At 42.9% G+C, this 24,659-nt stretch overlaps 2 protein-coding genes across 7 annotated transcripts; both read left to right on the forward strand.

The window, feature by feature from the left end:
• The first annotated feature begins 682 nt into the window (after positions 1-682).
• map7d2b (MAP7 domain containing 2b) lies at positions 683-19,558 on the forward strand. 6 transcript variants are annotated; one of them, XM_084033535.1, is made up of 17 exons: positions 683-791; positions 1,780-1,866; positions 3,081-3,241; positions 7,930-8,092; positions 10,458-10,547; positions 12,467-12,556; positions 13,152-13,270; positions 13,811-13,884; positions 14,010-14,218; positions 14,817-14,955; positions 15,035-15,215; positions 15,291-15,395; positions 15,478-15,541; positions 16,096-16,240; positions 16,575-16,870; positions 17,202-17,416; positions 17,448-19,558. In XM_084033535.1, the coding sequence occupies exons 1-15, from the start codon at positions 755-757 to the stop codon at positions 16,864-16,866; spliced, it is 1,956 nt and encodes a 651-aa protein (XP_083889661.1). In that variant the 5' UTR covers positions 683-754; the 3' UTR covers positions 16,867-16,870; positions 17,202-17,416; positions 17,448-19,558. The 6 variants fall into 6 exon arrangements, with proteins under 6 accessions (XP_083889661.1, XP_083889663.1, XP_083889664.1 ...); XM_084033537.1 differs by having other exon boundaries at positions 684-791; positions 13,176-13,270; XM_084033536.1 differs by having other exon boundaries at positions 685-791; positions 16,596-16,870.
• Positions 19,559-20,180: 622 nt separating this feature from the next.
• On the forward strand, positions 20,181-24,638 carry rpl7 (ribosomal protein L7). Its single transcript, XM_084033606.1, has 7 exons — positions 20,181-20,259; positions 20,770-20,869; positions 21,549-21,715; positions 22,201-22,338; positions 23,172-23,281; positions 24,127-24,339; positions 24,594-24,638. The coding sequence occupies exons 1-6, from the start codon at positions 20,246-20,248 to the stop codon at positions 24,333-24,335; spliced, it is 738 nt and encodes a 245-aa protein (XP_083889732.1). The 5' UTR covers positions 20,181-20,245; the 3' UTR covers positions 24,336-24,339; positions 24,594-24,638.
• Positions 24,639-24,659: the final 21 nt, after the last annotated feature.

Genomic DNA, 24,659 nt, shown 5'->3' on the forward strand with positions numbered 1-24,659 from the left:
TAAAACAGAATAATTAAAAACAATCATGTGAACTAGGTTGTGCTAGAGCCGCGTGTTGCTAGGCAACATAACGTGTGAGTGAGAGATTTTTTGTTTTTCTTGGCACATTAATATGTAAATTAGCCAACTGCGAGTGGAGCGGTCCACATCTTTGTTTGTCAAAAAGCCAAACATTAGCTTTAAAAATTGTTTTAAATAAAGCCTATGCTAGCTCTAAGCGATATTTATGCTAGCTCTATACCGTATATCTATGCTAGCTCTAAGCGATATTTATGCTAGCTCTAAGCTATATCTATGCTAGCTCTAAGCTATATTTATGTTAGCTCTATGCTAGCTCTATACCGTATATCTATGCTAGCTCTAAGCAATATTTATGCTAGCTCTAAGCTATATCTATGCTAGCTCTAAGCTATATTTATGCTAGCTCTAAGCAATATTTATGCTAGCTCTAAGCTATATCTATGCTAGATCTAAGCTATATCTTTGCTAGCTCTAAGCTATATTTATGCTAGCTCTAAGCTATATTTATGCTACCTCTGCTCCTCTCCTCACGGTTCCTCCCCTCCTCCCCCCCCCCCCCCCCCGCCTCTCCTCCGTCGGCTCTTCTCCTCACGGTCCCCCCCCCCCCTCCTCTCCACCGCCCCCCGCCTCTCCTCCGTCGGCTCCCCGACTCCCAGCAGCATCTTTTCCCTGAGTCATTGTGGCTTTCATCGGCTCTCCGGCTCCTGATGAAAATACTCGACGACGTTTTGAAATGACTGAAGTGGCTCCAAGCTGCACCGAGATGACAGGTGAGGGGAAATAATAAATATGCTCTCTTTTAATGTATTCCTATTAAATGTACACGAGTGGATGTTTATTGTACTTGTACACGCAGAGATGCACACACCTAGAGGACGCGGATATAAGCACTACACCTATTTTAACATTAAAAATAATAGATTTCTATGCAGCAATGTTCACTACCTCAATGTCATGCTATGCTTTGTGCTTTATATTTGAAAGAATAATGAGGAAAGGTATTTTATAGCATCTGGGAATATATTTACCATTTATGGAGCTTGTTATTAATATTATATTTGCACACTATATTTTAGTATTTGCGTTGACTAGTCATTGTTATTCAGCATGTGTAGCCTTTGAAAACATACCCCATTGCAGTATTTATGTCCGTAGTACATGCCAAAATGTATACATCACAGTGCATTCAGTACATTATAGCCTTTCTGTATGATATAAATATAACTGGTGAGTACATTTGATAATAGGCAGCGTATTCTTAATGGAAATAGTAAAAAAAATTTGTTTTTCCATATCCGACATCATGTTGTCTCATCCCCGTATGGATGCAGCAGCAGCAGCGTCTTATGTCACGTTCCGCCCTCAGATACGGCTGATTTATTTTTTGCATGTGGTGCATATTTTTAAACTGGAGATGAAGCACTTGGGTCTTCAGATTTGCACGTGTTTCCATATCTAATAATGAGACGTTGGGATGACGTCTGCTGCCGTCCCCCTGTGTATTTGTGTGTGTGTGTTCATGACTGCTTTAGAAATAAAAACACACCAAGAAGAAGGCTGACAGTTACACTGGGGGGGTCCTTCATTGACAGCTCATGTTGCCATCTGACCCCACAGGCGGGATATGTTGACTGACGGGGGATTTATAGCGTTTGGACGTCACGTTCACCTCTACAGCTTCACATGTTTAGATGTTTTTGTGCAGCGTAGCATGAATGCATGAATGAATCACCTCTCACCGTGTTCTCCACAACACAGCGCTGGCACCTCCTCCTCCCGCGCCGCTGACCACCAGCAGGAATGCGTCTCCTGTTCGATCACCTTCCCCTCACAGCAGCCCGTCAGGTAAAAACATCTAATCACATGACACCTGCATTGACTTGCTGCCATTATCTCTGTAATCAAGATGAAAAAAAACACAGACTTAAATGGAAATGTGGTGTTTTAATTACATCCGGGTCTAGTTATCTATCTTTTATATTTGCATTTAAATGATGCTACACAGACACACACACGTCTACATTCACCCACATTCACACGCCGATGGCAGAGGCTGCCTGCAAGGTGCCGCCTGCCAAATCTAACTTTTCACCCGCCGATGGCACAGCCTTTTGGGGTTCAGTATCTTCCCCAAAGGACACTTCGGGCATGCAGACTCGAGCAGAAAAATGTCAACACCTCAGAAAAAATACTCATCATTCAGCAGTGGAATAAAGTCAGATATCGAAACTAAAATACTTATTGTTTGGGTGGCTTTTGACTGTATCACACTGTCCAAATTGTGTTGCCATGGCGTTTTAGTCACGTTTGTTTTCATCAACAATGTCGCATGTTGATGTTACTGCGTCTTAGTCATGAAGAACAAATATATTTAGTCGTGGTTTTCGAGTCCACTTTATTCATATTGAAAATTACTCAGCTTCAAGCCAGCTGTCTTTCAGAGTTCCTTTAAAGTCAGCTTTTGGTTTTTATGTCTTTATTGATTAACCAGCGGTAGACGGTCGATCGGGAATGATGGGACAGACAGACAGAAGATGTAACAAAGATCTCCAGTCGGACGTGTGATCCATCAAAGATCATATTTATCTCATGTTGAAACTGTAACTCACTGATTGTCTTTCTTAATTGGTTTGTGCTAATTTAATTATTTACTGAGGAATGTGCAGTAAACCTCGACACGATAAAGTGTGCAAAACAATCAGTGTACAAATGCACATATCCTCCCCCACTTATTTAACTCCAAGGACAACAATTAATATATAAACAACAATTCAATCAATCAATAATGTGGCTCCGTAGAAATAAAAATATATAGAAAATAACAAATAAATTCATGGCTCCTAGTACACTTTGAAGAACATAAAACCCACCTGACTTTCACCTCATCATCACATTCCTTCATCACAATCTTAAAACACTGACTTGAAGTCTGCTTTTAAAACTTTTATTTTTACAGTTTTGTGGCACGACAGCTAATTTTAGGTTCAAAAAGAAAAGAAAATACTACGATAAAGTACAGATGATATTGATATTTAAGCGTTTGGCTCTTGTGTGTTCAGAGATGCAGGAGCTGCTGCAGGAAAAGGAGCGCCGCTCGCAGCAGCAGCTGGATCGCCACGGCGACGAGCGAGGAAGGAAGATGGAGGAGCAGAAGAAGAAGGAGCAGCAACGCCGGGCTGCAGCCGGGGAGAAGAGACGGCAGCAGCGAGAGGCGGAGAAGGTCAGAGGTCGCGGCGCGCTAACGATGCATTCACTACCTCGTTAGGAGAAGTGAGAAAACAGGATGACGTGTCACAGAAATGATACTTTTAACAGTTTAAAGTGTTGAATATTCAAAGTGTCGAGTCCAGAAGCTTTTCAGTTGGTCGTCTGTTCAAACCCCTAAAACAAAAACAAACTCTTATATGAGATTAGAACACTGATCCAAGAATAAATCAACTAGAAACAATAAACTTGGAACAGCTAAATAATAAACAAGTAATAAAAATAAATTGGCCCTGTTTGTTAAAGCACCCAAATGCAATTCCACCACTTTTTAAATGAGTTATATTAGATGGAATACGACTGAGAATTTAGATTTTTGTTATTTTTAGACACTTCATATTAATTTAACAATCAACAATATCAATTAAAAATGTTTTGCAGATATCTACGTTATAATCAGCCCACTTGGGCAAAATTACATGTCAATATATACAAAAAAACCCATAAAAATAAACTGTACATCAAAAACATTGATTTAATTTTTTGTTCAAAAAAAAAAATCTTGATAAGCAGAAAATACTGAATTATTACCTCAAGTCCAAGTTGGCCACTCATATATACATGAATCCAAATGGACTTGAACGCAGCACATCCCGCCTCCACACCGTCGTGCGTCTTCATCGTACCTCTTCATCGTACCTCTTCATCTTCCTCTCGTCTCCTGTTTTCTCTCTCTTGAGTTCTGCTTCCGATTAAATCGTGTCGATCCATAAACCAGTCGGTGTGATAAACCGGAGTTTAAGCGTGAATTGCGTTTTAATTAACGCCGGCTTGCTTAATGACTTTCTGTCAGTCGACTTAATTGTGTGCATCCAACTGAAACGTGTAAAGTTTGGTTGTTTTTTTGTTGTCCTGCAGACAGATTTAAAGACGTAACAGATCAACAAAAAACCCATCATAACCCACCATCAATAAAACAAATAGGTCTCAGCTAATGACCTCTGCCTTATATTATAAACACGTTCTCCCTTTACAGGTGTAGTCACTGAAGAGAGAGTTCAGATATTTAGAATATGAGCCCTTTTTCCCATGTGGAACTGAAGCTGTTAGCTCCCACCAGACTCCATTCATAAAAACAGTCATTTTCCGTCACAGAGCATGGGTGAAGTCACACAGTAACACAAACAAGCTGACCCATCGATGCGTCTCCTCAGCTAGAGAACGTTACAGCTCCACCACAAGATCTGTGGATTACCTTGAGTAACCGGGTCATGATTCCTGGAAGGAGACATTTGAAAGTGCTTGGATTTAGACTGAAGGTCTTGAAATGTGTTGTATGTGATGACATCTATGATAGAACAGAGAAAAGAAGATCTCCATATTTGAGGGACTGAAAACAGCATTTTCTGACATTTCTTTATGAAAAATGACTTTTGATGATGAACAGATGATGAAAATAGTTGGTGATTATATTTCTGTGGATCTGTTAGTGGAATTAGTTTTCCTTTCATTTGTGGTCCTTCTGTAAAAAGCTGTCTCCAAACATCATGTTGGTTGTTTAGAGGACAATAACATCTCGTTTAATGTGATGAACAAGTGACATAATAAGTAGACTGAATACTGACCATTGGATTGGTACAAATATGGGGTTTACCACAGCTGGAAGGGGCTGGAAAAGCATGGAAATGCACCTGGAAAGGCTTGAAAAGTGCTTGAACTTGATTTTGGAAATCAGTGTTAGAGTGAACTGTCCCTTTAACCCTCCCTGTTATCCTTCACGTCATGCTTTTCTCACAGCTGCGTTCAGGCACGGTATGGAGTGTAGGTCAGCTGTGTTTTGGCAGCGTGTCAGTGTGTTAAAAGCAGCGCGAGTAGAACGCCGTCAGAGATGATTGAAGTGTGAAATGAGATTATCGTGTTCATGGTTGGGCCTGAATAAAAGTCACCGCTCCTCCACACGAGGAGCTGACGACCTTCTAATCATCACAATGCCTTCTGGAGTCTGACATAAAGGACCTGACCTTTCAGCTCGGCACCCGGATGTAAAATGTTAGCGGCGGCTAAAAGCAGCACATGAAGGGTGACGTCTAATCCACGGAGAGGGGGGGTCTTCATTGATTTAAAGGCTCTGTTTGCATGCTAACAGCCCTCCTCCCCTCCCCCACCCACACATTCTCATATGCATAACTTAATGACATAATGATTGGTCAGCCTCGGGGGACGATGACATCACCGTCAGCGTATCGCGTGCCGATGACTGGAAGAGACAGTCGATGCTGCCGTTGCCGTGACGAGCACATATTTCACCTCCCTGAGGAGGAAAAAAGGAATCCGCACAATCGATGAGGAGAACACGGAAGGCTTCGCTGTGAGATTTAAATGTTGATTGAATCCTTTCGTATGAAGCGTTCACTGTCCTCGAGGTTATTGCTCTCTCACAGCGTTGCCGCTTTTTAATTAATTAATAATTAATAATAATTAATAATAATCGCAATTTCTCCGGAGCTCGAGGACATCAAACTATTTGTTTTGTTGAATCAATAGTCCAAACGATATTCAATATACAAAGGTAAAACACAGAACTACAGCATGGTTGATATTTTTATTGATCATTTGCTGTAAAATGTTCATAATTTAATATTTGATTCATAGCAGCAACATGATTAGATTATTAATCTGTTGATTAATTGCTGGATTAATCAATTCAAAAAGGTGTGAGCTGCTTCCATTACGTATATGAGGTAATAAAAGAAGAGAAACTAAGTAAATGATATAGACATATCACTTTATGTAGCCTCTGGTGTTCACAATTCAGTAATATATATTCGTTAATCAGCTTATGTTCAAATAATTGATTGATTCTGCTCACTTGGTCTCTGGTATTTTTATTTAATGTCCCCTTATAAATAGAATTAAATCACCAATTAAATTACGAAAAATTCTGGTTTTCGTCTCTGATCTCTATCTCCAGTATAAAACCATCTCCCCCCTCCTTACATTTGTGCTCTCTTTACCTCCCTCCTCTTGACTCGGAGCCCCGCCTCCCGTCGTCTCTCCTCCCTCTTTGCGGTCTGTGCGTGACTCTGCATGCACCTTCATCAAATCCCCCCGCTGCGATGCTGAGGCGGAGCGTTTATCCATCCTTTATGTATCCATACAGGCTGCGTATCAGCTTTGTTCTGTGTCGTTGCTGCAAATATGCAAATACAACTGCTGTCTGCTTACAAACGCGGCCACATGAACGCTTGTGGAGAAATCAGAATGTGATTATAGATTAAATAAAAGCAGGAAGAGAATGTCTTTGATCACAGATGCCAATCAGCACAGATAATATAATAATAAACAATTAATCCAAACAAATAGTAAGTCAAATAATATTTGCTCCATATAATATAAAGACATCACTAAATATTCTGTATGAATAAGTCAAAATGCACTTAAGTGACTTTTTCCCAAAAAGGAACGATGTCCAAATTAGACTAAAAGAAAGTTTGTTTATTTATTTAAAATCGTCTTCTTCGTCAGAAAAATAGCAAAAAGTCAAGTGAATTCCTTAATGGTAACCTTAATCCTTAATAATACAAAATATTGTATTATTATTATTTATTATTTATTATTATTATTATTATTATTATATGCTGCCGGGAAGTACTGACAAATGATTCCAGTCCATGTCATCCCAACTAGTTTTGCATGTTACTTTATACATGATCATGAAAGCTGGTGTTACATTTAATTTAATGTGGCATTAAAATTAATAACCCATGAAAACTGTAACATTTCTGAAATGAATGTATCTATATGAATAATAGATGGAACCAGCTCTGATGATATTTTAAATTGTCTTTGTTCGATGGTTTAAAGGGAAAGAACGACACAAAGAGAGGATTATTAAACAGTGAAAATGTTTGTTTATGCTCTTTAAGATTAATACGCCTGTCAGGTTAGTCACTGGGAAAAGGGCACAATTAATACATTTTGGATTATAATTTAAAAAAAAATATATTTTTTTAATATTTGTCACTTTCAAGTTCAATTCTATAATGGTAATCATTGTTCTGCCGTGGCTTGTGTGTATTTATATGAATTAAGTGTATATTTTACAGGATGTTACTGTGTGTGTGTGTGTGTGTGTGTGTGTTGAGGCAGGAAAAAGGTAGAAAGAGTCAAGCAGCAGATAAAACCAATGCAACCAGTATAAATATCCAATCCAGCCAGTCAGTGTGTGTGTGTGTGTGTGCGTGTGTGTGTGTTCATACATGTGTGTGGGGGTTGTGACGGGTTACATTTAGTCTCCTCCCGTCTCACTAAACTGCTCTTTGAAATAGAGTCAGAGAGGGAGGGGGATCATGGTAGATACACAGAGAGAGAGAGAGAGGGAGGGGGGGGAGGGGGAGGGTGGGGTGATGGGAGGGGGAGTCGGTGCTACCTAGAGGGAGAGGCAGACAGAGAGAGAGAGGGAGAGAGAGAGGGCTGCTGCTGTATTATGTATCACTGAGTGACAGACGAGCCAGCGATCGAGCGCTGGTGACCGCCAGCAGACACAGAAACAGACGGAGTGTGAAGAGCAGGGGAAGGGCGAGGCTGCTGCATGCGGTAGCCATGGCGCAGCCGTCTCCGTGCGCATCGCCGGGCACCCGTCGCCGTAGCGACGGCTCAGTGAGAGAGTGTCTTTTCTTCCCTGTTTCTGAACGCAACGAGCAGGAGAGGCTGGAGGCCCTGGTCCGCCGGAGAGCCGGAGGCGCCGAGAGACGCGGAGGAGGAGGAGGAGGAGGTGGAGGAGGAGGAGGAGGGGGGGAGGCTCGGGACCACCTGGATAACAGGCCTAAACGCTGGACGTGGGGAGGACCGCCTGGTGGAGTGGAGGGTGAGTATGATGGGATGGGGATGTGTTCAGGTGATGGAGAGAAGGAGATGGCGATGGTGATGGTGATGGTGATGATGTCAGTGGAGTTCGGAGGTGGGGGGTGGGGGGATGGTGGTCGGATGAAAGGGTGGGGTGACGACAAAGCAGAGGAGAACCACTGTGGAGGATAAACGGAGGATGTGAGGAGACGCGATGGAGGTGGAGGAAGGAGAAGGGCAGTGGATATAAAAAGGGTGTGGAGGCTGCAATGCAGGAGCTGCTCGCCGCTTTGTCTCCAAACCTCATCAGTGTTAGGAGAGGCTGTGTGTGTGTGTGTGTGTGTGTGTGTGTGTGTGTGTGTGTGTGTGTGTGTGTGTGTGTGTGTGTGTGTGAAGCTGTGGTTTTAAACCGGTGTGTGATCTGATGGTTGTGGCTCGTTGGTGTGCTACAGGTGTGTGCTTGTACGTGTGTCCGTTATCGCTCCGTTGTTTTATTCTCAAACCGGGACGAAGCTCTGATTCCCAGAAGGCATCTAACCTTGAATGCACCACGGCCGCTGATATAAACACAGACGGCGTGCGACTTGAGGCTGCTAATGTTGCCAACGTCCGTCTCTGGGTTTACGTCTTTCTTTCTTTCTTTCTTTCTTTCTTTCTTTCGCATCACGTCATCCTCGTCTCTCTCTCCCGAGACGTCTCTGGCGTGATGTCGGCCAGCTGGGAAGGCCAGAGCGCCACCAGCTGGGCATCTACCTACACACTGCGGTGCGTTCGTAACGCCATCAATTATTCACAGTAGCCTTCAGTCCCGCCGTCACTGACCCGGGATCAGGGTCCATCCCAGAGCAGCTCGTCTGGCTCCGGCCCGGCTGACTGGCAAGAGAATCTGTTCTGGGATCTGTCAAGGGCCCAGCAGGGCGCTCACTGCAGCAGAAACAGCAGCATCTCATCTTACAGCTCCGCTCGGATTAGAAGGACAGGGACTCACGAAAAGTGTGTGTGTGTGTGTGTGCTGCGTATTTGTCTTTTTCTCTGGTAAACATCTGACATTTTATTTTGGTGATCAAGCTGTCGTGGCAGCTCTCAGTGTGTTTGACTCATTCGCTTGCTTTGTGTTCTGGAATAACTGAAAGAAATATGGAGGCGATGGATTGATACAAGCTATAAATCAACCAGCTGTTACTTCAGCATGTTAATATGGCTAGCGAAAATAAATATCCTACTAATATTGTCCACATGCAGCTGTTCATACTATAAAACGCCAATAAATGTACGTCCTACAGCTACAGCTTTCCCTCCTTCTAACTGCAAAACTGCGTTCTTCGAGCTTTTCTTCGTACGACAATATGCGTAAACAGACAAGAGTGTCGCAAACTGCAGTAAAAACCCCATTTGAGATGCATATTCCAGATTGAGCAAAAAAATGGGATATATCGATGTGTAATGAGGCATATTCCACAGGCCGTCATCGGAAAATGCTACATTTGGAATATCCAAAACGTACATAATCATATTCTGAAAAATGGTGGAAAGAACTTTTTCAGATGAAACAAATGTAACAGGCATCTGGAATATTGTAATTTGAAGGCAACATACAGCTGGGAAAACACATTACATTATATAATATTAAAATATAATATTTAGTTCATTATTTAAGTTGTAGTAGGATCTATTTATAAGGTTTATTCCTGCCTATTCCTTTTTAAACATATTTATATATTTAGAATATTCAGAATTTGCTGAATGTTTGTTTTCTTATTATTTGTTGTGTTCAAAATCCGTCTGTAGCTTCAAAAACAGCTGAAACTGAATATATAATACGCCTGAGACAGCGTTTTTTAAATGTTTTTCACTAAATCACCGAGTTCACAAGCAGTTATTCATCTGGATGTTTTCTAAATAAGAGTATCAGACCCCATAAAAGTATTTTTTAGTGTTACAGTACATTTTCAAATAGTTTATTTTCCTTAAAATCAAGCTTGACTGAGCTCAACAGCTGCTGGTTTGAATCCCATAATCATTCGTTGACGTTCATGGTCCCCAGAGGATGATGATCCAGCGTCACCGATTTACAGAGACCGTGGACTTCGGAGCTCACCTTGTCTTGTTGTCGTCGGTCACCTAGCAACCGTTGTCCTCTCACCTTAAATGGGCAGACATGACCTCACACGCTTCACTTTGAAGGCTGTAACTTTGTCTTGTCTGTGATGCTGATGCTTATTTCACCACAGCGAGGTTTTGACGTGTCACTTCCTGCTGGTGAGCGTGTTTTGTCTCCGATGTCTCTTTCCCGCTTGTCTAAGTGTGTGTGTGTGTGTGTGTGTGTGCTATTACCTGCTGTCAGTGTAACGCTTTGCTTTCTCCGCTCTGCTTCACCTGCTGCCCAGGTAACCCTAAGACCCCGCCCTGCCATGCCATTGGCTCCCCTCAGCCCAATGAGCTTCCTGCTGCTTCCAACGCCAGACAATCCCGTAACGGTACAGATCACATGACTCTGTCTGTGTGTGTGTGTGTGTGTGTGTGTGCACTGCTACGCTCATACCACGAATCCCGCCGTCTCACCTGCAGCCGTTCCTCTGTCTGGCATGCGTATGTGGACGTCTTTGTGTCGTCACATCGGCTGTTTTGTCACCCCGGAGTGTGTTTTTACGACGTGTGTGTGTGTGTGTGTGTGTGTGTCAATCCATCGCAGTGTTGCTTGCGTACAGAATCCTACATACTAGTGGGCTCCTTCTGCCGTCCTTTGTGGGGGGTTGGGCTAGAAAACAACACACAGATGATTTATTTAATAGCTTTCTCTTTGTTATTGTGACAGATTAAATAATAGGTACGTTGAGATGCAAAAATACAGAAAACAGACAGAAACACTGTGAAGCAAATAATACATATTAAGTCTTTTATCACCTGTTAAATCTGCTGAAGAAATATATGGTTATATATCTGTTAACCTATGGGTCAATTAGACCCCAGCAATTCTTCAGAAAATTATTAAAATCAAAATTGTTAACGAGGCTTGTGTGTGTGTGTGTGTGTGTGTGTGTGTGTGTGTGTGTGTGTGCGTGTGTGTGTGTGTGTGTGTGTGTGTGTGTGTGTGTGTGTGTGTGTGTGTGTGTGTGTAGCTGTTGGTTGGTGTTGTTGGTAATTTCCATCACCAGAACATACAGTATTTCCACTGTGTGGCTGATGTCTGTCTGGTTTGGAACCCACACCACCAACACACACACACACACACACACACACACACACACACACCCTTATCAAAACAAAGGGCTGCTCCACTTCCTGTCTTCCTGGCCCACGGCCGTGTTTAGTGATGCACACATATCATTCTCAGTAGGGAGGCCAGTCAATAAAAGACCCCCTGAACACAGACACACACACACTCACATGCACACACACACACACACACACACACACACACACACACGTACACACACACACACACACACACACACACCATACATTATACCAGACATTCACCCTGCAGCTACGTGAAACCTATTAGACCCCACCTACACACAGACACACACACACACACACACAGCAGACATTTCCCATCATCCCTCTATTTATTACAGAAGCAGTCGCTGCAGAAATCCATAATTTGGTTTTTGAACTTTGCTCCAAACCCACGAGCAGTTTCACCAAAAACATGCTTTTAGTTTGTTGCTATATTTATAATGTTTTATTGAAATACCGGCTGGCTGAGAACTCCAGAAGGTTTATAACACACTAAGTGTCCTATAAGTGAATACAAGGAGATAAAACCATTGACCTTGTATGTCTGTTAGATACATTAAAGGGCAGAGTGGCTTTAAAGAGAGCAGAAACATTTTGTGGCCTCAGAAACATGTTTCCTGTTCATAACAACAAAGCTCGGATGTAAATCTGAATATTTATATTATTTATGATAATATAAGATGATTGTGTGTTTGTTTTATTCTGCCCTCTTGGCCAGGTCTTAAATCTCAACGAGTCTTTTACCTGGTTAAATAAAGGTTTAATAAAATAATATCAGGTACGAGGATGTTATCGCGGTGCCTTCAGGTGCCGTAGGAAAGGATCCTCCTCGGAGTCTCGTGGGACTGCAGCGGCTGCCTTTCTGTGTCCTCGTCCTCCATTTCCCCGTGAAGCAGCTCGCTCTCTGTTCTGCTGCCTCGCTCTGCCATCGACCCGCGGGCTGATCATTATTTCTGCGTGAGCCGGCAGTTCTGTGTTCTGTCTTGTGGTCGAGTGTGTTTTGTTTTTACAGGAATCCGGGGACGTTTTTTTGTTGTTGTGACATTTTAACGGCATCCTTCGACACACCGCTGCAGCGGTCTGCGCTTTGATTGGCTGTCACGTGTCTCTTGTGGGTGATTTGTGTGTTTGTTTGTGTTTGTTTTCTTTGGATCAGTCGGTGACTTCCTGACTCCGCCCGGGATGGATCAGCCAATCAACAAACAGCTCTCCAACTCTTCGGCCGCCCTTCATTCACCAGAGAGGGGTAAGAGAGACAGAATGTATTTGTGATTTATCACTAATAAACACATTTTCATTCAACGCAAACCAATATAAATTAGAGCATCACCAATAATTTGTAATAATAACATTCATTTTTATTTTATTGTTTGCAGTAAAATAACTATTAACTTACGTTTAATTAACTCTAAGTTTAGCATTTATAATGATGGTTATTATGAAGTGTTTTTCTTTTCTGTAGTAATGAGAATTATTTTATGAATTTGAACACATTCATTTTTATATTTTAAAACAGAATGAAATTATGTTTTTCCACTGGAAGAATTTATTTGTTTTTAATATTTAGATTATAAAGATATTATTTTACGGAAACCACATTCAATTCACTCTACTACTACTACTACTACTACTACTACTACTACTACTACTACTACTACTACTACTGGTCAAATACATGGTACAGGAAGCAGAGCATCTCTCTCATTTATTGTGAATATTTTTCGAGTTTGTCGTCTTGACTCACTGGGTTTCCGATGTTTTGTGTCATCATCACGGCGTGTCCATTTGTGTGTGTTTGTTTGTGTGTGTGTGTGTTTGTGTGTTCTTTCGTGACCTGTCAGTGTCTTTTGTGTCCCATCGAACAGCTTCCCCCAACAACCACAGACCGTACAGAAGTTCCTCCAACCGCAGGAGCGTCGCTGGACTCACCGAAGAGTCGTCCAGAGTCAAAACACCCACGGTCAGCACACACACACACACACACACACACACACACCCACACACACACACACACACACACACACACACACACACACACACACATTGTAGGAGGTTTAAAGGTCACACTGTGTGTAGATTAATCTAAGCATCTGTAGAAGTTCTGTGAAAATGATTTTAAGGTTAATGTTGCTGTCAAAATGAGACTACATTTCCCACAATCCTTGTTGGTTTATGGAGGAAAGACGATATTTCTGCTGTGGTTCAGTGTTTTTCTGTATTTTGCTGAGGTGGATGAGCAGACTCTGCTGCCAGCAAATGTTCAGCTTCCCTCATCGGCAGGTTTCTGTCCTGATTTGACCCGGTGGCTCTCAATGTGAAATGCAAAGTCATTATGTCATCATTAATAACGAAACCACCACAGTCTGGAATCACTAATATGTCACACATGTTTTTGCATGTTTTATTATTTCTTAAATTTGAGGGTCTGTAATCTTTATTTGCATTTTCTTAAAACATAGCAGCGCTAACCCCAGATCATCCTTCTGTCTGTGACCTGCAGGGTGAGACTCCAAACACACCGGCCCGCAGTTCTTCCTTCAGGGCCAACAGCAAGGGCCCCGCCACACCGAAACGGTACAAAACACACACACACAGACACACACAGACACACACACACACACACACACACACACACACACACACACTGGATTATAATCCAGATGACCTGATGCGGTTTGTGCTGGTGGTTTTGTTTTCAGGGTGAGGTCAAACAGGAGTCGCCCTCAGTCGCCCTGTTCCCCGGGCCAGTACCCGCCCTCCCCGCAGCGGCAGAGGTCTACCACCCCGGGCAGTGACGACAGGGGTCACCCAGAGGTCAAAGGTCACGGCACCCTGGAGAGGAAATCCACCAAGTCTGAGAACTCGGAGAAAAGGATCCCCAAATCCGCCAGCAAAGAACTGAATGCAGGTAAAGGTACAGTGTGTGTGTGTGTGTGTGTGTGTGTGTGTGTGTGTGCGTGTGTGTGTGTGTACGTGTGTGTGTGTGTGTGTGTGTGTGTGTGTGTGTGTGAGAGTGACAGTGCAACTTTATGTCTGTCCATTGCTAATCTCTCAATCTGCTGCGTCAAACCGCATCATATTTTGATTCCATGACCCAGAAATCCACATAGATCAGTTTTGTTATTAGTTATTTTGTTATCTTACATTTGTTCATTCGTTAATTATTTAGTTCTACTTTAGTTGAGCAGGAATGCTTCATGCTATAATCAGTATCGACATTTGCCTGTCATTGATTTCCGTGTCACTGACAGCAGCGACAACAACAAACTCTCATTAATGAGCTGAAATGTTATACGATCTCTTATTTATCATGTATGAGTTTGCTGAACATTCGGGATCCTGCATGTTGGGGATTGTATATTTATGAACTGGTGCCAGGAAGGATGGAATTATAAGAGTCTACCATCATCATCATCTGCTTTCTCAGTCTGACCAAAAGAAACAAAAAAAGGAAATAAAACCTCACCTTCCTGATATTTTCCACCGTCTCTTGTCTAACGCCTCAGAGTCTCCGGGGACGCCCACGGGCCGGAGCGTCGGCGGGACTACGGACGCCGAGGAGGCATCCAGACTTCTGGCAGAGAGACGACGTCTGGCCCGAATACAGAAGGAGCAGGAGGAGAGACAACGGCAGGAGGAGGAGAGGTGGGTGTTCGGATAAATCTGCATCTTGAGTCGTTCCTGAGCTCCAGCTTCTTGAACTGTGAGGATTTGTGTGTGTCAGGCTGAGGGCCGAGGAGGAGCAGAGGAGGCAGCAGGAGGAGAAAGAGAGGCAGGAGAGAGCTGCGCTGCAAGCCAAAGAGGAGAGAGCGAGGCAGGAGGAGGAGAGGAGGACCAGGGAGGACGAGGAGCGACGGCAGAAGGAGCAGAGATGGAAGGACATGCAGGACCAGCTGGACAGAGAGGTGGGCTCTCGGCCTCGTGTCACACACAGCGTGAGCTGCAGAGAGAGGATGTGAGTGACGGTGTGTGTTTTTCAGAGGGAGGAGGCCTTCCTGCGAGCCCAGAAAGAAGCCGAGAGGAAGAGGCAGGAGAGAGAGCTGCTGCACATCCAGGAGGAGCAGGAGAGGCTGCAGAGGAAGAAGGTATCGCCGCTCCTCCTCAGATCAGATCCCCGGGAGAGAGAGGGGAGATCGTAAAAAAACCCTCTTGTATTTGTTTTCCCAGAGGATCGAGGAGATCATGAAGAGAACACGGAAGAGTGAAGTGGAGCCTCTCTCTGGTGCTGCAGGTGAACGTTAAACACACCGTCATCTCACCATGATGATGTCATTCCTCTCATTTATTTTGCTCACTCACTCCAGGACTCATCGACTTGCATTCAGTCGTTTTCCTCTCTACCTAAACAAGACATCAGCTGCAGTGTGACTCAGCAGTGTTATGCAGGTGGGGGGGGGGGGGGGGGGCGGACGACAGCGCCTCCTGGTGGAATACACCACGAGTTTACTGCAGCATTTGATGAACTCTCAGAACCCAAAGTGGCCTTAAATGACTCCTGTGTCATCAGCACAACACTGATTTATTCAGGAGGACACGCAGAGCTACTAAAGCTGCCAAAGAAAAAATGTGTTTTACTGCACATAATATCAGGACAGGCTTTGTTTTAATAGATCCCAGCAGACACTTTGACTTGTTATATGAGGAAAAGCACAGATGTTATGATTAACTTTAATGCTACGACAGACCCTGGTAACGTTTTATTATACCTTTGCTGCTGCTGCTGCTGCTGCTAATCACACCAATGCGTCAGTTTTGTAACCCTCGGAGGACATTGTGTGTGTGCAGCGTCCGACGTGAGGCCGGAGGCTGGCGTCCCGTCGGAGGACGACGCCCCGACCCCGGCCGAGGCCCCCGTCATCATGCTGGGACCCCTGGAGAACAAGAGCTTTGTGGACGAGCTGTCTGACGGGGTTCAGTCCATGGACGTCAGGTGAGACATCTTTTTTGTCCGTCTCTGGTTTAACTGTCCACGCGTCCCTCAGGCTCAGTTTCATCCAGCATCAGCATGCGAGTCCACAAAGGGTTGTTTGTCGTTTCTTTCCTCGTCTGTTTGCACCGAGGTGACTTCTTTCTTCCAGTCGTGCATCTCGTTGTCGTTCCATGCTGTTCATCGGGCGTCTGAGATCATCGTCAGAGAAAACACACAAACATCTCACTCTGTACCTCATATAGCCAAACCTAAAGAATGTGCATAACAAGCTGACCCCAAATGCGGTGCAAATTAACGACAAACATCCTGTCTCTGTCATCATTGTGTCTTGAAGTTCTCCATCTGTCTCCATCAGTCCTGTGTCCAGGGACGAGCAGCCGAGCGCCCACGAGTTCTCCCCGCTGACGGAGGGGATGGACGGCTGCTCCCTGGAGCACCTGATGGACGTGGACGCCCACGGCCGAGGGCCGCGTCAGGGCGCCGACACTTCCCCTTACCCCAAACTGCAGGCCGGCAGCGGGGTCGGAGACCTCAACAAGAACCTGCTGATCCAAGCGTACAGCGCCGCCTCCGATTCCTCCCAGCTCATCCACAGCATCGGGCCGAGCAAACTGGACGTCCAGTAGCCAGGTAGGGACAGACAGGTGGTCTCTTTGACTCGCTACAACCTGGTTTACCAGCAGCTGATGCTAAGCTAAGCTGTTCCTCGTCCAGTATTTAACTCCCCAACGCAGAGGTCTCCAACGATTTCTGGCCAAGGACCCCCTTGGGCGTGGCCTGCGGAGCTGTGCATTGTGGGAGTTGTTGTCTTCAATCCACATGCACCAAAAAGTCACTGTCTTTTCTCGGTCACGAAGGCACCATCTTCTACATGTATTTTACTGTCGGACATAAATACACCGATGTGATGAGTCATAAATGTATTAAACAACACATGTTCTTCTTCTTCTCGTTCTCTCAGGAGCCGGCGGGTTCTGCAGAAACGGGACGAACAAGAGACTTCTTCTGTCTGCAGCAGCAACAACAATCATCATTTCCACAAGGAACAAACGCGGAACAACTAATTTCACATCTGTATTTACCAAAAAAACCTGCATAACAGTAAAGCTTCTGGTCACATTTTGAGGCAGTGCAGACGGGCAGTTTGGACGCTCAGAATCACACAAATGATGTGAAGTGAGTTTGGGAGACGACGATTATGTGACAGAGACGAGAGATCGGCTTCGGTGCATGTTCTATGAAAAGGTTTGGGAAGGTAAAATGATTGTAAACTAAGGGAACACTTGCTGTAAAGTCATGACGTTTCATTTATAGATTACATTTTTGTTCCTGCATTGAAGACATCTCACAAAATTCATGATTTTATTTAGATATAATTGCGTCTGAGCCAGTATTGCCCTGCTGCACTGCCGCAAAACAATATCACTCGACTATCATCCGCTTCAATCTCTCATCCCTGCTTTTTGTAAACCTCTGTAAATAGATCCGACTGGGCGGGAGGAGTCAGTCTGTAGCAGTTTATCTGGAAGGGAAGCAGTTAAAAAAAACAAGATAAAAATGTGTGAATCCTGTGTAGCATCTTCAGTGAGGACTAGCTAGCTGAGCTGTTAATGGTCGTAGCCATGTACTTGAACAGTGTGTGTTTATCTCCGAGCTGCTCCGCTGCTGACGGCGACTCCTGCTTACCCACAAAAACTGCTGTAGTTTTCCCCGTCGGCGTGACGTTGGAGAATAAACCCCCCCAACCCCCCCAATGGACGACCGATATTATAACCCCGCTGTCGACCCATAACACTTAGCCCTTTGCTTTTGTTTTTTTGTTCTCCTGCTGCTCGTCTGACCCACAGCGAGGACGTGAAGGATGTGTTTTTATTTATCTGCAGGTCGACACGGTGTGTTGTGTGTTTTGTCTGGCACTGTATCCACGCTAGCTGCAGTTTATAGTGTGCACTTACGGTGTAGTTGTGTGTTTCACTGCTCTGAAGACGCTTGTATCTCCACCTCTGCTCACTCCACCCCCGAATAAAATATACCTCACCAATTCAGACAACATACACTGGCAGCGGTCACCGCCTGTCCTCGTCACCTCTGAGGCCTTAAACCTCTGTGCAGTCAAAGCTTCCCGTCCTCTCTGTGTGCTTTCTCTCATCCAGCATGAGCACTTTGGATGCTCAAAGGCTCCTTTTTTTCCTCCAAAAGAAGATCCTGGAAGAAGAAGAAGAAGAAGAAGCCTGTTTAAGCAGATCAGGTTGGATTACCAGCAGGTCGATGTGTGCAAACTGCTCTGGGGCCAAAGACTCTCAAAGGGCCACAGAAGCCTCCTCAGCAAGGATTAGAAAAGATCCCCCTGCAGAAAATGAAACGCCGACCAGCCAAAGTTTCTGTGTATTTAAGGGGAAAATCATATTCGATTAATTCAACTGTTCCATTATGTTTCTTGTAAATTTCATTATGTCATTCTGATGAAGAAAGCTGAATTCCCATCAACCAACTAAAGAGTTTTTCAGTTCATACACATTCTATTTATTCAGTTACATTATGTTTTTGTGTTAATTTTGTTTTTGAGCAGCCAACCAAACTCTGAGCATTTAAGAGAAATCGCTTTCTCTTCAAATATTCAGTTATATCTTTTTGTTACCTCCTTACATTAGGCCTGGTATGTCATTCTGCTGAGGAATACTACCATCATTTTATTATTATTTTTAAATTTAATTTATCATCAGAACAAGATCAGCCTTGTTAAAAACCCAGCAACTCAACTTGTTCATATACAGTATAGTCTGGTGCCATGGATGCGATTTAGTGAATAATATACATTTATTTATTTATTTAATTCATGTAACTGTCCAGAAGTGTTTGAATCAGCCTTAAGAACATGTAGTATGTTTAAATTCTTCTTCATGCCATTATAAACCTTCCACATTTCCAGAAATAATACTGAGGACATGCCGTCGATGTAATAAAGGACTCAGGTACTAAGAAAGTTCTTTAAAAAAATATCTTACTGTGGAAAATGCCTCTACTGCTCCTCAAGATGCCACATTGAGTTGGGAAACTGTTTGCTCGTCACTGCTGCAACCTTCAGTGCATCGTTTTATGCCCCCCCTCTTTGTTTTAGCTCATTATTCCAACAGATTCTGCTGAAGCTCATCGTAACAGGGTCTCCGGGGTCCCCTTGTATATGAAGTACAAAATAAAGGACATAATCTTTATCCTAATATTACTTAACTCTGTGACACTGCAGCTTGGTGGAATATATCATTGTACATGTGGTGCATGGATAACTGCTGAAAAAGAACAATAAACTTCATCAAGCCATTTCTCTCTACGAGTCTCTATGCCCCTCCGTTCCCGAGATATAAGCAGAAATGTCAGAATTTAGGTTGGGGTTAGAGTTAGAGTTAGGGTTAGTGTTAGGGTTGTTGTTAGGGTTAGGGTTGTGAATAAATGGGTGATGTCAATCATTTAAATAGCTGTGTAAATTAACAAGATTAATATTTAGGCTATCACGAGTGTATGCCACTATGTGATATACACTGTGCAAAAGCTTGTTTTGATTCTGTAGTCAGTTGTATAACTACTATTGCAAAGGCATTATAAAAAATGTCAGTATAACAATGATAGGCCTATTTAATTCTCATTTTCATTTCTAGGAACAAGAGACATTAGATACGGAAGAGACATCTGAGACTGGGTCATACAAGACTCAATAACACATTGGTCATAATTGGTAAACATTTGTTTTAGTATTGTTTTTTCAGTTCCTAAAATCTACGGGTTTATTTGTTAGAATGTAGCTCTAGTTAATTCAGACACACTCCAGTTTGATAGGTGGCGGTAATATACCACAAGTTGTTTGCCAACCGCTAATAAAAAGAATCAGAAGAAGAAGAAGAAGTAGTACACGTTACCAGTCAGGCGCCTGGAAGGACAGCCAAGTCGGGGGTCCTAAATCTTTTAACGCGGACATGCGCAAAAGAAAATTTCTCTTTCTCGGTGGACGCAATGGCGGACGCAGAGTGAGTGTTTCCCCTGTGTTAAAATCTAAACACATCCACTGTTTTAAATAGCCATCTTTGTTATTTCTTCGTCCTGGATGGATTATTCAGTTTGCGCAGAACATAATCCTACCAGTATTGTAACGGATTGTGGGGTTTTGATGGTTGTTGGGATCACTTTATGTGGGGTCTTGTGTGATAGCCGTAGCAGTACAACATGGCTGTCTCTCTCTTAGCCTCCATGCACTGGAGAAGAAGCTCGTTAACGCGCTAAAATAATAGGTTTCGAGTCAACAGCTTGAACATGGCGTCATGTTTTATGTTGCTGTTAATGCTTCTAAAATATGTCGGCTAATAGTCGAGTTCAGCGAGAACGTAGCATAACCTGTATGGGAGCCGGTAGGCGACATGCTAACAAGTTAGCATCCACCGGGGGAGATGAGATGTCTCGTTTTTATTAGGTAGCGACGTGAGGGATACGTCACATTGTCCGTTTCTCATTTAATTCTGATGTTTGTGTTTCTGTTGCAGAAAAAAAGTACCGGCGGTCCCTGAGAGCCTTTTGAAAAGGCGAAAGGCCTTTTCCACCATGAAGGCCATGCGCATCAAGAAGATGCTGGCCGAGAAGAAGGTAAAGTGACACGTTCTTGCATCTCAGGGTTTTAAATAATTATTTATTTTTTTGAAAATGTAATTTTTTTTTGGTGTTTAAGGTAAATATTTGTGCTGGAAATCCTTGAAACCCCTTAAATTTTAGTGTAGTGTTTTCAAGGTTTGAAAAGTGCCTGAAAACAGCATTTTGACATTCTTCTTGGTACACAAGTCGTGTACTGAATTTAATATTTACTGCTAACTATTAATACTTGGTCTCTGGGATGTGGTTGATGATGCTGAACTTTTTTCCCCATCTTATCGACCGTGGTGAAACGCTGTCTGAAACTAAGCCAGTTTGTCTGAAACCACATCCCATGATAATAAAGTACATCAAGTATTTACACATCTGTTTGGAGAAAGTATGAAGTTAATTGTTTAGACTTTCTTGGTATAATCATCATGTTGGTTGTAGGACAAATACATCTCATTTAATGTGATGAACAAGCACAATAATAAGTATACTGAGTATTGTATACAAAAATGTAGTTTACCACAGCTGTAAGGTGCTGGAGAAGCATGTGACTGCACATTGAAATGCTTGAGTTTGGAAAAGGCTTGTGCACATCATGCTTTTTTCACATCACTCTTATTTGAAAGTGTGTGTTTTTGTCGGTTCTTTTCACTGAGAACGTGCTTGCTGCTTAATGTTTCCTCAGGCCCGCAAAGTGACCAGGAAGCTGATCTACAAGCGGGCTGAGAAGTACCACAAGGAGTACAGGCAGATGTACCGGCGTGAGATCCGTCTGGGCCGCACCGCTCGCAAAGTGGGGAACTTCTACGTGCCAGCTGAGCCCAAACTGGCCTTTGTTGTGAGGATCAGAGGGTGGGTAGCATCCTGAATGTCAGACAAAACATTTCCAGCAACATTTACATGGATTTCTATATCTAATTCAATCATTATGCACACGCTGGCTCTGTTAAAAAAGGCCATTCTCACATGCTATGCTGTGATATTGCTTGGTCCAGGTTGCATGCTGTTCTTTTAGTTGTATATGAGAGCGTGCCGAAGCAGCTGAGCTTCTTGTTACAAGCCAGTGATGGTAAATATTTAGTTGGGATGCTGTGTGACGGCACTTTAATTCAGTAATACCCAAAAATGTGCACAATATAGGAATCCATGTAAATGTCTGCAAATGCTGTTTTTTAAATGTGTGGTTAATGATGTACAATTCTTTCCCCGACTTATCGACCATGCTGATTCAGCTTTTCTAAAATAAGCCAATATTTCTGAAACCACAATCACTCGACTTGACGAGAGTGCTGATTGCTAAGCTATATGCTAATTGCAGCGCTTGAATTGTTTTCCAGTATCAATGGCGTCAGCCCCAAGGTCCGCAAGGTGCTGCAGCTTCTCCGTCTGCGCCAGATCTTCAACGGCGTGTTCGTCAGGCTGAACAAGGCTTCGATCAACATGCTGAGGATCGCCGAGCCGTACATCGCCTGGGGGTAAGACCTGATGTTGGAGTCGTGTACAGGAATTATGTATTCGTAGTAACTATTGGTGCTTGGTCTCTGGGATGTGGTTGATGATGCTGAACTTTTTTCCCCATCTTATCGACCGTGGTGAAACGCTGTCTGAAACTAAGCCAGTTTGTCTGAAACCACATCCCATGATGATAATAATAATGGTAACCGCAGTGTGAAGTATTTGAGCATCTGTTATGAGACGGTAATGAGTTAATTCCTCAGAAGTTCTTGGTTTGGATTGTACTCTGATAGCCTTTTCATGGGAACTTAAAATGACATATCTAGAATATAACAATTTAAAGCTACTGTTAGGGGTTGTTTGATTTAAAATATTGGAATACCCAATGTTATTCCAAACATAATTGCAGGAGGTGAAAGGCTTCAATAGTTTGAGTAAAAGCTTTGACACTAATGTGTGCTGTAAAAGATTAAAATACCAGATTTTTTTTAAAGAAATAGTGCTTTCATCTCTAGATATTAATATTATATTCAATCTCTGAGTGTGTTGAGTGCAGTTGGTGTGGACATACTCCCCATACTGCAATTAAAATGTTGATTTGTTGACATTTAAATGATGCCAATACCATGTAATTTCATGATCTATATTTATCCATGTAGTGTGAGGTAAAACGATCAATTCTACTCCAGTGATTTCCCTGATTCGTGATGCTGGTTGCAGGGATACAGTTCAATTAATTTGGGCTCTAAATTCACTAATATTTGAAGAATATTCCTTTTATGCACATATGTTGTAAACCACACTACTCAGATTTGATCTCATTCCCTTTCCATGACCTTTGGTTCGCCCTCAGATACCCCAACCTGAAGTCTGTGCGTGAGCTCATCTACAAACGTGGACACGGCAGAATGAGGAAACAGCGCATTGCCCTCACAGACAACGCTCTGGTGGAGAAGGCCCTCGGTATGGAAACCTCATTCTTTTTCTTCTTTTTATACCATCACACCTTTATTCCCAACCACAGTGACAGCTGTACATTGTTTGTCTGTTCCATCTAAGTGAAAACAATATATGCTTGAGTTAGTATTTGGTGATCAAGGTCATTGCATCCTCACAAAATGTTTTTGGTCACAACCCCTTATGTTTTCACTCAAATGTCCTGAAGGAGGAATATATGACAGTGGCAGCAAACAACTATATCTGTCTACCTAATGAGAGAATATGGCGTTGCCATGTTAAGAGATGTTAAATTAACCTTGAATGGGACAATAAAGTAAGAATTTGGACAGACATGGAGGTAAACTGCAACATGAATGGTTGGCTGAGGCATAAAACTGTGAGGTGGTTGTAATTTGTGTTTAAAAACAAAATTGTACTCTAAATGGGTGCATCTAAAGGAGTGATCTAGATTATTTCTCTTGTTAAGAGCAGGGAAAACCTTCTCTCTGAATTTAATTTTAAATGAGATGGTCTAATTGAAGTGTTGGTGTTGTGTATTGCTTCTAAACAGTTAATAAGTTGCTGCTGGATGATGGTGTAGTGCCATATGTGGTTAATGATGCACACTTTTTTCCCCGTCTTATCGACCGTGGTGAGAAAACTGAAAACTTTAGCCAGTTATGTCTGAAACCACATAACAGTCCAACAGTAACTTGAACAGTAAGAAGCATTATTTTAGTTGAAGCGTCGCTCATCAGACTAGTTTAGTCCTTTTAACGTTGGGTCAAGGTTACAATGTATGAGCTTTTTTTTCTTGTTTACGGTAAAGCAGTTCAACTTGTTAAAACCCACTGCTTTTTGATCCGCAGGCAAATACGGCATCATCTGTGTGGAGGACCTCATCCACGAGATCTACACAGTTGGAAAGAACTTCAAGCCCGCCAACAACTTCCTGTGGCCCTTCAAGCTGTCGTCTCCCCGCGGCGGCATGAACAAGAAGACCACGCACTTTGTGGAGGGAGGAGACGCCGGCAACAGGGAGGACCAGATCAACAGAATGATCAGGAGGATGAACTAAACAGGTACGCTGAGATGTAGGAGGGGAAGTAGAAATGGCCTGTTAGGTGTGGTTAATGATGCATTATCTTTTTTCCCCATCTTATCGACTCTGGTGATAACGAGCTGAAATTAAGCCAATTTTGTCTGAAACCACATCTCAAGCCATTTTACTTGATATTAAAAAAACTGGAAGTTATGATAAAAATTATATCCAATATGGTAATTATGTTCCTAAAGATGAACCAGTTAATGACATGTTTTTTTCCTCTTCTTTCAGGTTTTTCAAAGACTCAAAATGTACAATAAAAACTTTGAAAAGAAACTCCTTGTTCTTGTCATGTGT

This window comes from Eutrigla gurnardus, assembly GCF_963514095.1.
Source record: "Eutrigla gurnardus genome assembly, chromosome: 18".
Classification (NCBI taxonomy): domain Eukaryota; kingdom Metazoa; phylum Chordata; class Actinopteri; order Perciformes; family Triglidae; genus Eutrigla; species Eutrigla gurnardus.

Excerpts from the sequence above, each read along its gene's own strand:
- map7d2b (XM_084033535.1), top strand. The coding sequence starts at position 755 with ATGACTGAAGTGGCTCCAAGCTGCACCGAGATGACAG. Across the intron at positions 13,271-13,810 it reads CCAGAGTCAAAACACCCACG|GGTGAGACTCCAAACACACC; the intron begins GTCAGCACACAC and ends TGTGACCTGCAG. Across the intron at positions 15,542-16,095 it reads GCCTCTCTCTGGTGCTGCAG|CGTCCGACGTGAGGCCGGAG; the intron begins GTGAACGTTAAA and ends GTGTGTGTGCAG.
- rpl7 (XM_084033606.1), top strand. Across the intron at positions 20,870-21,548 it reads AGATGCTGGCCGAGAAGAAG|GCCCGCAAAGTGACCAGGAA; the intron begins GTAAAGTGACAC and ends ATGTTTCCTCAG. Across the intron at positions 23,282-24,126 it reads TCTGGTGGAGAAGGCCCTCG|GCAAATACGGCATCATCTGT; the intron begins GTATGGAAACCT and ends TTTGATCCGCAG.